General features: G+C 28.6%; 1 protein-coding gene across 1 annotated transcript; it reads right to left on the bottom strand.

The window, feature by feature from the left end:
* Window positions 1-9858: 9858 nt before the first annotated feature.
* On the bottom strand, window positions 9859-14403 carry LOC103570581 (calmodulin). Its single transcript, XM_008548367.2, has 4 exons — window positions 13835-14403; window positions 12301-12475; window positions 10806-11048; window positions 9859-10736 (listed from the first exon to the last, which is right to left on the bottom strand). Exons 1-4 carry the CDS (start codon window positions 13835-13837, stop codon window positions 10708-10710), a joined length of 450 nt encoding a protein of 149 aa, XP_008546589.1. The 5' UTR covers window positions 13838-14403; the 3' UTR covers window positions 9859-10707.
* Window positions 14404-16233: the final 1830 nt, after the last annotated feature.

The raw sequence follows: 16233 nt of genomic DNA, 5'->3' as shown, positions 1-16233 counted from the left end.
GTCTCTCGCTTCACCCAAATCTTCCCTCCGCAGTGGAACTGCCTTCGGGCTGCTTGGTCTGGAATGCACTCTCCGCCTGTTAACTGTAACATATGCTGACCGTGATACCCCACTGATTGTGAATAGGGCTGTAGGCTGCCTCTGTGACCAATATACCCCTTACATTGTCAGTTTACCCGTACACTGCTGCTGTGACCAATATACCCCGTATATTGTCAGTATACCCGTACACTGCCGCTGCTATCGTATGCTGCCGTTCCTAGTATACTTCGTGTATGGCACTGCCCTCTGCTCTCACTGCGAGTATCCTTCGTATCCTGTGTATCTCAGCTCCGCTTCACTTGGCTCCCGCTGCTAGTATATCTTGCAGGTCGCACACCTTGGCTCCACTATGCTTGGCTCCAGCTGCTAGTAGCTATTGTATGTTGCACGTCTGTCCTCACTGCGAGTATACCTCGTATACTGCGTATCTCTGCTCCCCCACTCCTGGCTCCAGCCGCCGCTGCCAGTATGTCTTGTACGTCACTGCTCTCTACTTTGACTGCAAGTATACCCCGTAGGCTGCGCCTCTCAGCTCCACTTCTCTTGGCTCCGGCTGCCACTGCTAGTACCCCCTGTATACTGTACGTTGCTGTTCTCTGCTCTCCTGTAGTGTTGATAGTGTACCCCATATGTTTTTCGTAGTACTGCCGTTCGACTAGTATACCCCGTATACTGTGGACTGCTCTGCTGGTATACCTCGTATGCTGTGGACTGCTCTGCTTTCGCTCTCTGCTACTGCTGCTAGCTAGGATTTCTCCTAGCTTCAATGCTTTCAATTGCCAGCTCCTGAGTATTTTCCCTGAAGGTACTTTTACTCTCTACTAGATATTCTCGAGTAGTGAGCTGATCTGATTTTGTGTGCATTTGAGTTGGTTTTTAACCCTTCTACTATAACCATCCTCGAACGAACACTGATCAGCGTCCTTTTCCGCCTGGCGGTGGCGCTTGGTACTAAGATTGCTTTTGCAAGCAATTGCGCCCATCTTCTCTCTCCCTCTCACGCTTCCTTTCTCTCTCTTCTTCTTCAACGTTTTCGCTTCCGAGAATTTATTGATTTTATTTCGTTTCCACGAAAATTTTTTCTCTTTTTTTTTCACTCGCACTTATATATATATATATATATATATATATAGTGGATTACCAATTTAATATAGTGGAAACCTAAAACATGCAAACCTTCTCAATAAGACAATTTATAGATAAATTGAGAAAAATATAGATAGCCCGAACTGGGAATCGAACCCAGACCATGTCGGTATCGCGCCGAGTGCTCTACCAGTTGAGCTATCCGGCACTATACTATATTCCGTTCAATTTGATCTATAACTTATTGAGCCACACCGTCCATCGTACGGTATTAACACCAATTTAATATAGTGGAAACCTAAAACAAAACTTATATACATATATATATATGCTTGGAAATTATTATTTATTTTTTTTCTTCTAAAAGTAATAAAGTAAAAAAAATTATATTTAATTATTTATTTTATTTAAAATTTAAAATTTTGTGACTCGTCACATGATAAAGTATTTATTTGTTTCACGGCATTGTTTGTAATATTTAAACAAAAAAACAATTGTTCAAAAAAAAAAAAAAAAAATTTTTTAGCTCGATAAATTTATTTGCTCAATTAAAGAAATTAATTTCTTAGCTGAAAAAATTTTTTTTGTTTGCGACAAAAAAAAAATTTCGTGGCCCAAGAAAGTTTGTTCTTGGTTTAAAATATTATTTTTCATGGCTTAAAAACTTTTTTGTTTTAGCTTAAGATATTTTTTTTTGACTCAAAAATGTAACAATCTTTAGCCAAGAAAAAAATTTGTTGAATTGAAAAAAAAATCTTCTTGAACTAAAAAAAAAAATTTGTGGGACCAAGAAAGTTTTTTCTTGCTTTAAAGAATTCATGTTTCAGACTAAGAAAATTATGTCTTCCGCGAAGGAAATAATTTCTTGATCCAAATAATTTTTTACTTCAGTAAAGTAAGAAATTTCGGTTTGGTTCAAGAAAAAAATTTCGAAGACATTTTATTTCTTGGTTCAAGATTTCCTTTTTTTCTGTGTAGAAGCGGCTAATAGTTGTATTAACGTCAGAAAGAAAACAGAAAAAAATTACTTCAATTTCATCACTACAAATCAACAAAGTAAAAAACATCAGCCTCTAAACAGATTCTACCTGTAAAAAAGGACGCCAATGATGCATCTATTGTAGTTAAATTATTAAAATCCAAATAACCACCAAATACCTAAACGACGCACAAAAATGTCATTTTGTTCCATTCAAATCATCAATTGATATTTTATTTTGGTATCTTATTCGATAAATTTAAATGAAAAGTTACAAATTTATTCTGATTGATACAGAAAAAAGTATTTCTTAGTGCAAGAAATATTTTGCACTATGAATAGAAGAAAAAAATTTTCTTAGGACTGGAAAAAAATTCAAGGCGTAAGAATTTTTTTCTCTCCTCAAAAAATTTTTTCTTGTTCCGAAAAAGTTTTTCTCATGCTACGGAAATTTTTGTTTTAAATTTATAATGCGAAAATTTCTTAGAGCAAGTAAAAATTTTCTCGGGACGAGTAAAATTTTTTTGCATCAAGAAATTCTTTTTTCTGTGTATTTTTTATGCAATATAAACAAACAAACAAAATTAGTAATATATAAACTTGGCGAATCAGTATCAGCTTCAATAAGTCATAAATTAATTTTTTTGACTCGCCAAGTTCATCCGTATTATTCAATAATTTTTTTGGCTGTTTTTGATTGTTGATGTTGTTACGTTTTGGGAAATTACCCAAAATTAATTGAAAATAAAAATAATTTTTAATTATTTAATTTTATCCAGGTTTGGCCTCGTTAGAGTGTCTATAGACCCCTGGTGGGCCGTGGTCGTCGATTATTTTATTAGTTATTAATTTTAATTGTTTTTCGCCATTTAAAGTATTTCCGTTGCCGGTTCCAACTCCATATAATTATTTTTACAATAACAGGTGAATGGTAGGAAAATTGGCAGGAAATTTGAGGGAAACCCGAACTGCTGTTGAGCGCTCAGGGTTATAGGACAGGGTGGAACAGCTGATAAGCGCTCGCCCCTGGGTGGTAATAATGTTATGGACAGGCCATGGTGTAGGTGAAAATATTGGGGTGCCAATTGGCACCCCACAATAAGGTTAAATTAATTTAGGATTAATTATAATTTATTAATTATGGCTGGAGAGCAGAGGTTTGAGCTCCATGAGCTCTCTCGTAAGACTGACTATTTAGTCGTTATAAAAATATAATAAAGCCAACAGAGTTGACAAAATGTTGACGCTGCATCTCAGGTTCCCAGTGAGAGAATCGTCGTGTCCCGGGTCTCATGCATCGTCATCTGTTTTGACTACCCGCGAGCCACGGCGACTCTCTTATCGTAACCGATTTCCGTTATATTGCGTAAAATTAATTTAATAAAAATAATAAATTTAATTTAATCAATAAAATATTACGGGAACGTAACAATGTTAGTAGATTTATTAGCTACTACGAAAAAAAATTTACAAAAAAGTTTGAAATTAAATTTTGAAAAAATTTCGCTCGATATTTTGTCGGAATTTTAATGTACCTGAAGATCGAAAAGTTTTTCGCGAAACGAAAATAAAAAAACAAAATAAAAAGTAAAAAATCTGCTGGATCTAAATTTCTGAAATGTTTCGCATAAGTGCTAGTATGTCAGTCAAAAATTGAGCCACCTCCAATCACCCTTTAAGTCACCTTTAAACAGTTAAATTACATAAAATTTTTTCTTATTCGTTGTGCGAAAAACGTTCCGATCTTCAGGTACATGAGTTTTAAATCAACAAATACTAAAAGCTCAATTCCACAAGAACTATCAGTCTAAGAGATTTGGCCAAGAGAACCTTATTTGTAAGGTAATTTTTTTCCTGCAAAGTTTGTCATTAACAATTTTGTTAGTTTAGTCATTCTTGAAAAAGTCGTGAAAATACAAGAATTACGTACAAAAATTAACTTAGGTGGGCTCTACAAATCCGACGCAATTAGAAAATTTCGTGTGGTATTCAATATTCGGTAAATGCGAGTTTAAACGTACGGATAGCATACTATGCATCTTAGTTATAGGAATTGAAAATGAAATGATCAAGATGAAGAGTTACGTGAACTTTGAATGAAGCCAGCGAGTCAATATATGAAACATCCGGAAAAAAATGTTAGAGCTAGTGATCTTTCGCAATTTTTGATGATAATATTTAAACTAATGAACCGACTGCAATAATTTATGTAACGATCATTAAACACTATGAACCCAAAAGGCCGATATAAGTTTTGAAATATATGAGGAAATACGATATATGCGTTATCCGAAAAATTGAGGCGGCATTCGAGGTAGTTTTTCAATCTTTAACGCTAAAAGAGTATTTGAATCAGTCAGTTTTGTGATTTTTGAGTTTATCAGAAAAAAAAAAAAAAAAAAAACACTTTTTGAAATTTTTTCGACGAAATCTCTTGAACAATTAATTCGATTTCGATGGTTGAGGCGGCATTCGACGCGGTTTATAGAGCTTCAGAGTTGATTAGATTTTGAAACCAATCCATCAGTATTCTAAAAGCTATTCAAAGAATTCATTTTTCAAAAAATTTTATTTTTAGAATAACTCAACACGTACTGTACCGATCAAGCTCAATTTCTTACAGCATCCAGGAATTAATAAGATGCTTCGAATGCAACATTAAAGATCTAAATCGGTTCATTTATTCAAAAGTTATATAATATTTACAGTCGTACATACACACATACATACATTCATTTAACACGGCATGTAAGCTTCTGGAAATTATTTTTATTGTAATCATTTTATTCGCTAATTTAAGAATAATTTTTGATATTCCTTTTTAAATGACGTCTGGAGATAAACAAATTTCAAAATTAGTGAAAATATTATATTACGCGTTGAGGAAGAACAGTAAGACATTTCAATCTGCGTGCAGAATTGCCTACCCAAGCTGAAGGCGAGGATATCAAACACGCAGATTTGGATGTCTTACTTTTATCAATGATTTGTATATTATTTTCACCAGATCTGTAACTGAAAGTTTAAATTTTTGCCTCTGTTTGTGGAAGAATGGCCCCCCTATTCAAAAATTTCCATAGAATCCACTCAAATGCGACAAAAACCGCATAGCATCCTATAGACTGTATTGGTTTCTATGCGGTTTTTATCGCATTTGATTGGATTCTATGGGAATTTTTGAATAGAGCCATGCGCTAATTTTCATCGTTTGATTTCTCATAGAAACGAATTACTCTCTTCCATCTAAACCGGGCAGGAATTGAAACTTAAATAAACTTTCCATGCAGGTATAATGCAAAAATTTTTTTGTAGCTACCCGAGTCGAAAAGTTTGATCTGTTTTTAATCAACTAAAAATTTTAAGTTATTTTTATTCAATTTTATTTTTTATTTATATTTAATTAATATGTGAATTTTAAGCTAGTTTTGCTCTTACTATTCCTTATTTAGACTATTTTCAGACTTATTTTCAATAATTTTTAGTCTGTTTTTGTTCTTATCTAGATCAAAATCCGACTTTTTCTGTTTATTTTTTTTTTAGTCTGATTTTGATCTATATTCGATCAAAAACAGATTACATTTTTTTTTTTATAATTATAATGATAAATAATAAAAACAAAAAATTAATGAAAGTTTGATATTTTTTTACACATTGGTATAAAATAATATTTATTTAATAAATAAATTAGCCTCAATTAACATATAGACATTACTTAAAAAAAATTTAACTTCATCCTCCTTCTTTCCTTCTGATAGTGCATCCTAGTAACTGAGACTTTCTTTGAACATACATTCTGAGAAAAATCAACTATTTTCCTCTGGCTTTTTCAACCTCCAACTCATTCAGTTCCGTATCATCATCTATTAGATATTTTTATAAATACAGAAATTTATTACTATAAGTTTATATTCACTATGAAAGAGAATCTTAATTTATAGAATAATTGGTGAAAAACCTTGCCACTAAAAAATAAATTATTCTAAGAAACTCAAAGATTGTGCGACACTGAGTAATCTTAATTTAAAAAAAAAAATTACGTGACAAAATTTTTTTTTTAATTCTTTGCTTCATTAAAAGCGTTATATAAAAGCAATAAATTTGAATTTAAAAAAAAATTAATATTTCCATTTATGAACAAAATTAATTACTACATGATTTATTAAAAATAACAAGAATGAATAAAGTTCAATTAAACTTACTGCTTATGGAAAGTGATTCGGGAACATCTAGATATAGAGGATTATTTAAATTTTCTTGATATTTAAAACGTGCTGTTACTATTTCATATTTCAATGTCACAGAGGAATATTTTGATATGGTTTTTAATGTCAGAATATTTTTCGACTTTATTCAGTGAATTGAAGAAATTTTTGTTGGGAATTTAACGGCAACTTTACTACTTTCGTTAAATATTATTAATATTCTATCAAGACAACTAAAAAATATAGCTGTCAGATAATCATTAACTGCCGACATTTTTAAACAAAAGATACTAAGAAAATAGTAAACAAAAAAAAATCCATTCTAGATCTTAGAATACTTTTTATAAATTTTTTCTAGACATAAATGAAATTATTATAAGTCCACGATTTAATCTAGTTTTGTCCTTGCACAATTTCAGAACCAAAATTTTTTTAAGTTCCAGAATTAATCTAGTTTTGTCCTTCTGTATCGCAATTGTTTTTTAAAACAGCAGATCTAAAACAGCTTAAAATTTTTATAAAAGATCAAAAACAGATCAACTAGTTCAAATACAGATCAATTAGTCCAAATGCAGTGCAGTTAGACTAAAATCCCCTCGCAAATTTGAATCACGGTGGAAACAGCGTGGAAGTGTGAACACAGTGGATCCACCGTAGTTACACGGTGGGTTTATTCCATTTTACCACCGTGTATACACAGTGTATCCACTGTGACTACGCTGTGTACCCACCGTGATTCCACGGTGGCTTTACCACCGTGTATACATCGTGTTTCCACTGTGATTACGCGAAGTATCTACCGTGATTCCACAATTACTCTGTGCGATTTCACCACCGTGGTTCCACGGTGTATCCACTGCCTAATCACAGTGGAAACCGTGTACACACGGTGGTAAAGCCACCGTGAAATCACGGTGGATACACCGCGTAATCACAGTGGTAAAATGGAACAAACCTACGGTGTTTCCACCGTGATTCAAATCTGCGAGGGTCAGACCAAATTTTTCGACCTGGGTAGAAGTGGTTTTGAGCTCATAAAATTTGTCCTTCTGAGAAAAAAGATATTGGTAAGAGTTTTTTTTGTCACATACCTCGTACGTTATAGCCCTTTCACAAATTAATTTTTTTGGAATAACTAAAAAACTAGTAAGAGAATAAGTTTCGAAATGGAGAGTTTAGTTACAAGGTAATTCTCTATTTGATGTAATGCGTATTAAAATCATAAACATTTAAAAACTATTACGGCATAGTTAATAAAGTTGATGCTCGAGATCAATGATCTCAAAAATTTTTATAAAATTATGAAAAAAAAAAAAAAAATGCAATAAAGAAATATTATTGTACATATTTCACGCTTCATAACGCGAAGCATTTGAGGTCGTGCATTACCCTCAACATGTCTAAGTCAAGCAATTTTCCGGGCTTTAATTGCCCGTGTTTCATTTATTTTTTTAGTATTTATGATTATTCAGAATTTACTCGGTTACTTAGCTTCAAAATCACATTAGTTACCAGCCTTGATAAAAATTTTCAATTGCACAGCCATCAAAATTAACTAATTTGTTAAAAAATTATCGTGGAACAAAATTTAGTTTTTCAATACATATAACATAGATCATAAATATTTCCCAAAATAATACCAATAAGATTTTTTACTTCAAAATGTACAAATTCGTTGAAGATATGATATTCGACAATTGAAATGATCGTTACTTCCCTTTCTGTGAAAATTAATAATTTTCTAAGCGGTAAGTTAGAAATTAAACACATTAATTTTTGTTAATTTATATTTATTTACCGTTTTTATTTAATTATTTTTTTTCAATATTAAATAATAGAGGACTGTGTGAAAGTCATTACTTATTAATTAATCCACTCATTATGGTTTTTTTTATCACTTCATTTTTCTTCTCAAGTCAATAATTTATATAATATATATTACATATATATTATGATTAGTTACTCATTTAATTTATGATTATTAGTAATTATCATTATTTTAATAATTATTAATATTTTAATGAATTCAATTATGACCGTAACCACCGACGAGACACGATTAACGATGGTAATTATTTAATTCATAAAATCATTGATTCCATGAATGATTATATTACCTTTTTATTTTTTAAATTTAATTTTCAAATTTAAAATTGAATAATTTTTTACGTTAAATTTTGTTGTGTAATTTAGTTGTTTCGACACGCACTAAATCACTAAATTTCAAAAGTTATCTATTTTATTTTATATTTTTTCTTTTAATTAAAGTGTTTTATTGTTAGAAGTAATGAAATCACGAAAGAAATTTTAATTATTTATTCAAAAATTTTTTTCTCGGAAAATTTCTAAGAAAAATATTTTCTTTCGTTTAATTTGAAAATTTTTTATTTTATTTTGATATTGCATAAAAAACATTTTTTCCCGAAATCCACAAAAACTTTTTTTCTTTTGAAAAAAAGTTTGATTAAAGAATAAAATTTTAATGGAAAATGAAAATAAAAATTTTTCGTAGCATTTTGTTAGTTCATGATTGGTTATAAATTTTTATTTCAATAATTAAATTTATTAATTGTAATGAAAAGTCAATTTCTTGGTACTATTTTTTTTCCATTCTTTAAACAGGACAAAAAGGGGAATGTAAAAAGGATTAATTTATTATCCATATTTTTGTTGTTAAATATTAAATATATCAATTAATTAATTTATTTAGTGTATTAAGACATTGATAGCGAGCTGCAAACGCTCATTTTATTTCATTTGTTTATTTTCAATTAATCACCTGAACTTCATGATTTATTCACTTTTTTTAGTATTTATTCATAATCTTTATTGAATAATTATTCTCACCCAACAATGAAGACCAAAAAATGTTTTTTTTTTTTCCAAATTATTTAATGCACTGTTTACAATGCAACTAATCAATAAACATTTTGATTAATAATTAGTTATAAAGAAAAAAAATAAACGAGTAAATATCGAAATTAAAAAAAAGCCAATTTAAATCTTAGGAAACTAATGTGGAAAAAATTCCACATGTATATATATATATATATATATATATATATATATATATATATATATATATATAATAGCTTTAAAAATCTAACTAATTTTAATTAAATTTTTTTTTTGTTTGTAATTTTTGCTATGTTATTAATTTTATTTCGTTCGCTATTGATTTTCTCAATTGACCCACAACTTTATTTCGTTGGATCAATTATTAAACGAAATGTTTATTTGTTAGTTAATTTATATTTATCTTTCTTTATGTTTACTTCCATTAATTTATTTAGTTTATTACTATTAATAGTTTTAATTAATTTTTTATTCTAGATAATAATTAATTTTGTTGATTAATTAATTGTAGTTAAAATTTAATTGTTTTATATCGAAATGCGTGTATTTAAGTTTATCTGATAATTTATTTCATCAAGTAATAAATGAAAAACAACATTTTAAATTCAAAGAAAAAATTTTTTCGTTAAGTATAAAAAAAAAAAAAATATGAATTAAATTGTTTATTTCTATTCGTGCAAATTTATTTATTTATAATTATCACCAATATCATGAAAAACGTGAGAAAATTATTCGAAATTAGACAGAAAAATAAATCAGATTATGAAAAAAAATCCGTTCAACTATTTATAGAAAAGCAAAATTCTTTCCGCATTTTTTTCCCGATAAATAATTCCATTTCCCTAACAGTTGAAACCCCACTGAATTACATATAAAAGAGTAGTCATAATAATTACAATTTAAAAAACTAAATTATCTATTGTAAACTAACGAAAAAAGTTCTTAATTAATATTGTATGTTTATTTACTAAATAATAATAATTAATAATTTAAATGGAAAAAAATTTTTTTATCTTTATGAGATAAGTAATAAAGGCTCCTTTTTTGATTAAGAATAGAATTATTATTAATTATTAGATTGTTTATGAACATAACTTTAAATAGTGTAGAAGAAAACAAAAAAAAAAACTTATTTCTGTTTCATCATTTTTTTATACTTAAAATTAATAATTATTAATTAATAATATTATTTATTTATTTTTTTTTTCAACTTTTATTTATTTCAATTTTTATTTTATTTGAATTTTTTTTATTTTTAATTATTATTAAACTTTTTCTGCCAACAGACAGACTTTTCATTTCATTAAAATCCTATTTCTTTTGTTACTTTTACTGTAGTTGTAGCTGTAGTTTTAGTTACTGCTAGATTTCTGCTTCATAACAATTCGCACCTGTAGATGTTCTTTTTTTTTAATATAATAATAATTATTCATTATTTATCTGTTTTAGTTTAATTATTTAAATTTTATTTTATTTTTTTGAATTCTCTTAATATGTCAATACCACTTTAAGTTGAAAATTATTCATACACGTAAGTTGTATTCACTTTGATGTCATCATTGTGACGAATTCTGTAGGAGAAAAACCAAATCATTATTAATAATTAAATTTTCTAAAAATAAATTGATGATGATAATTACCTTCATAATTAACTTGACCATCGCCATCGATATCTGCTTCTCTTATCATTTCATCGACTTCTTCATCAGTTAATTTCTCACCAAGATTTGTCATAACGTGTCTCAACTCAGCAGCTGATATGAAACCGTTTCCATCTTTATCAAATACCCTAAATGCCTCTCTAATTTCTTCTTCACTATCTGTATCCTTCATTTTACGTGCCATCATTGTTAAAAATTCCGGAAAATCAATCGTTCCATTACCTATTAAAATTAACATATCAATCAATTCAATTATATAAAAAATTTATTATTGAAAAAATTTCATCAATTTCAAAATAAAATAACTTAATTTTTGACTAAGTCGGGACACAATTATTATCTTGATTTATATAGTCTATTTTTTTTAAAAAGACTAATGGAAGAGCAGAATTTTTAAATCAGTGATGTGTTTGTTGGCAAAAATATTGTACATCTATAACAGCAAAATTTTAAGTTCGGACAGTAACAGCGATTCATTAGTCATGCAATCAATATTTTTATGTCTTGACGGTAGTAATTAACACTTATTTAGACTAAAAAGTTAAAAATTCATACGAGTTCAAATTTGACCAAAAAGTCATTATTATATAAAAACCACGACTAACAATTGAGATTATTAGTATGACAAAGAAAAATGAATAATACAAGCAGATAATTGTTTGGTAAAAATTACCAAAGAGTTGGGTACTGGAGGATGTCTAGTCTACATCGAAATTTTGGTTGTGAGCATTGAAAACTATACCATTTCATAAAACGCATGTAAATTGTCATTTTTTGTAAGCACATGGATAAACTTAAATATTGGCTATAGGTTCTCATAAAATCAAACTTCTAGGCAATTTTTACTTAGAAATTTCCTGTGTAAAGGTCTCAGGTAATGGTGCAACATTTTAATTATTTTTAGTTATTATTTAGTAGTTATTTTATGATAGAAATGTTATTAAGTACAGTTTTCATATGGTTATGATTTTTTGTTCGAAAGAGCTTATAATTTAGTTGAATCGTTTACATAATGCTAGTTATGATGGAGTCGAGTCGGGTTACTTATACGTAATTTAGTTCAACGGGTTCAGAATTTGATAACGGAATGGTTATTCTTATTTTTATTTGGTCATATGCATATAAGTTTTTTACTGCCAGTGTATTCAATTGTTATTTTAATTGACGCATGTTTATATACCATAATTTGTCGAGTTTTTATTTAATTTCGGCCCACAGGTCATATCGGTTTTTTTTTTTTTTTTTTTTCGTTTACTTAAAAAAGAAGAAATTCTATACATTCAATAAAAATCAATTAATTTAATGAAAACAACAATAAAAATAACCGCTGAAAAAATAATTTTCGCATTCAAAATAAACTTTTGATTTGTAATTATTTTTTCTATAACACAATGCCTAAATTGAATATTTTTATAACAAATTTACTACATTCTAATAAACTCAGATTTAATAAAACAATGAGAAATATAATTACCGTCGGCATCAACTTCATTAATCATATCTTGCAACTCAGCTTCCGTTGGATTTTGTCCCAACGAACGCATAACAGTACCCAATTCTTTTGTTGTAATAGTACCATCACCGTCTTTATCGAACAGCGAAAATGCCTCTTTAAATTCAGCAATCTGTTCTTCTGTTAATTGATCAGCCTTTAACATAAAAACAAGTCAAAAGATTAATAATTACATATCTTATTATTTTTCGTAAAAAATAAATAAATAAAAGAACATATATCCTTTGTAAAAATATTTTACCCAGATATCTAGGGTCTTGTTAACTATCTGACCTCGACCTCAATTTCTTTGCCCTCATCCCTTAAAAAAAATAACTTTTCCTCATTGAAAAGAAAGAAAAAAAAAAAAGGAATTGTATAAAATGTAAGTATCTACATCTTATGGGATCAAAATATTTTTGAAGTAGACCAGGATAAATTATAAAAAAAGAAATAAGAAACATAAAATAAAGAGGTGTTAGGTGTACGACGGGTGAACCGAACCGTTGAGCAGAAAGTATGTGAAGAGGGGAGGCAACGGTGATAAGAGGATAGGGGAGAAGTTGAAGAAAATCAATAGCTTGGTATATAGCACAATGGCTGATCGGCGAATGCCGCAACGCGCTAGTATCCCTTCCACCCTCTTTCAAACCCTCGTTTATTTTTTTTAAATTTTCCTTTCCTCTCTCTCTCTCTCTCTCTCTCTTTTGCGTTATAACAATTCCAACCCTCGGTTATGTTATACTAGAGTTTACAAAACATACAAATTCTTGTGGATCGTCTAACAAGACATTAATCGATTGACATACTTCTCACAAGTTGTCTAGTTTATTATTATTCTTCTTCTTCTTATTATTATTATTATTATTATTATTATTATTAATAATATTATTACGATTATTTGACCGAAAAAATTAAGTATTCATTTTACTAAAAAATTTAGAGCATTTAAAAAAAGCTAATTATATCGACATTCATAAAAAAAAATTTTAACCGCAAGTTTTTGAATTAAGTTTCATAATGTTCGTTGAAATTAAAAATTTAAAAAACGAGGAAACTTTTTAAATATGAATTTACGTAGCTCATTTATTGACTTAAATTAAAAATTAATGAATAAAAAATTACATTTTATTAGAATTTCCCTAGGTAAAATCTAGTTATTTACTACTGAAAAAAATCCCCATAAAAAAATGTAATAATCTAGTGAAATAGAATACTATTTTTTTGTTTCAACGCCATTTTCTAAAATTGTCAATTTAAAATAAATGTGTGGATATATTTACATAAATTTAAATATTGTGAGTGTCGCAGATAGGGCTTAAAAATAATAAATTATCGTATCCACGTGCTCGTTAAAAAGTTAAACGTGTCAGTTAAAAAAAAAAAAAAAAAAAAAACCACGCTGAAAAAACTGAAAAAAATTTTTCATCACGTCAAAAAAAAAAACCCTTAAAAAATTCCTAATAATAACTCCATAACTCATTAAATAATAATCATAATGATAATCAATACTTACCATGTTGGCTTGGTAAATTTACTTGATGTAAGTCAAATGGAAGAAAAATCCACGAATTAATGAATTAATAATAATAAATTATTCACAATAAATCACTGGAAAAATTTAACCAACAAAAGAATGAAACAGTCAATAATAACGTTGACAAAGAAAATAATTATCTAAATCCCGGTGCAAATTGGCAACACACTTCTGTACGCAATAAAATATACGTTAATATGTATTATTTAAAATAATAAAAAGTACGTTCTTTATTATTTAAAACTATTAATTTAATATTTTGATAATAATATGAGACTTAAATGAATATTTAAATTTTAAATAATTATTAATTAAATACGATATTTATACAGTAAAACAATTCGACGTTAAAAAACGCACTCGAACTCTTACTAAACTTGAGCAGAGAACAAGAACAGCAATGGAGGAGTCTACCGTTTCGTGTATGTTAACAGTACGAGGACTAGTTGTATTACTACGCGTTTAAAGCTTTAGCTGCTGATGTAGAAGCAGTAGAAACCGACCGGCAGAGCGGCACTCGGTTATTCTCGGTTATACGTCTTAGCCTACACTACAGACAGACGTGTATATTAAAGCCGATCACTGGCGGGGAAATTTTTGGTTAAAGTGGGGGAAATGACGGTTGATTTTGAACGACGCGCGCATTTTACTCCGCGTATATAAAATAGTACGTTGCGTTACTATACATTTTTATTATTATATTAATAATTTCATTGCTAGATACTTTATATTTATATTAATTTTATCGATTTTATTTATTTAATTAAGCCATTGGTGAATTGAGCCAGTAGTGGAAGTTAAAAGATCAAAACATGATTAACGGTTTTTTTTTGTACGTTTAAATTTTTACTGGGGTGCGGTTATTGTTTACAGGACAGGTCCGGGCGTATACTCAGGACACTTGTGATTGGCCCGCGCGCACCTGCAATGCGTCAGCCGCCGGCCGACGTTGACGCCGCCGCCGCGCTGACTCTGCCGGTGGCTACCGGGTCAAAGCCAGCGAGGCTCCCGAGCCGCAGCATTTTTACTTATAAACGCTATCTTTATAAATTTTTTTCAATTAATTATGAATTTTATTTTAATATATATATATATATATATATATATATATATATATATATATGTGGCGTATTTTTTCAATTATTATTTTTTTTTAAATTACGAAAAGGGTGTAGAAAATCTCTTATGGTCATTTTTCTCCAGTTTGGTATTGAATTGTTTTATTTTTATTTTTCTAATGAACTTTTTTTGATTAATTTAGTTCTTAATAGGGGGGTAAATTATGCACACATATAATTACATTTGTTGTTTTGAGTTTATCATTTGATTAAACAGATAGTAATATTTTTTATGTTTTTTTTTTTTTAATAAAGTATGAAAATTATATTTTGTAAAAATAATTTTTAAATAACAACAATTGAAAATAATTTAAACGATTTTTTTTTTAATTTATCATGACTTGTAAATTAAATTTCAAAAAATTCAAGAAGGTGAAAAAAATTTTAAATAAAATATGACAAAATTTTATTTTTGATTTCTCAGGAGGTAAACTCATGACAAAACAAATGAGCGTGCGCGAACGTACGCGCAATGCGACACGCTATGAAAGCGAGATGGAGATAGAGCTGTAATCTTGTTAAAGAAAAATCGAGAGAGAAAGAAAGTAAAAATACAAACACAGAGCAATAGAGGAAAAAGAAGGAGAGAAATAGCGTGTAATGAAGAGTGCACGGAGAAGTAGAGAAAAGGGAGAAAGAGAGAGAAAAAGAGTGTGTAACATGGGTGGAGAAAAGAAAATTTAATCTTGTTAAACGTTCAATTGAGTTAACAGACAGGCCTATATTATTATGCGTCTTTTCTGTCTCTCTTTTTTTTCTCATTTGATTTATAATTTGTTTTTTTTTACTCATTTATTTCATTTTCACCTTTTTCTTCGTTCATAATCTTAAATAAGTAGTTTATCAGATTGGAGATAAAAAATTCAATAAAAAAAAAAAAATTAAAGAATTTTTTTTATCAGAAAAATTATATATATATTAGAAAGAAAAAAAATGTGTAACGATCAAACATATAGAATTGACGTCAAGGTTTGATGATAAATAAATTGGGGAACGAAAAAAATAAGTAATAAATAAATAAATAGAAATATAAAAATACACATCTATGGTATAATGTAACGAGCGAGATAGAGAATGATAAGAGAAAATTTATTTTTATGTTAGCGCATATATATTTTTACGTGATACTTTAATAGGCAATAAATCATTTTTTATATTATATATTCGTGCATGTGCGACATATTTATTGATTATACAAATACAAATTTCATTTTTTTATTAAATTTGAACGTGCATTGTAATTTCGTTAATATAAACTAA

Source organism: Microplitis demolitor, chromosome 10, assembly GCF_026212275.2.
Source record: "Microplitis demolitor isolate Queensland-Clemson2020A chromosome 10, iyMicDemo2.1a, whole genome shotgun sequence".
Classification (NCBI taxonomy): Eukaryota; Metazoa; Arthropoda; class Insecta; order Hymenoptera; family Braconidae; genus Microplitis; species Microplitis demolitor.
Note: the sequence above shows the minus strand (reverse complement) of the source record. Positions and strands in the feature narration are given on the sequence as shown.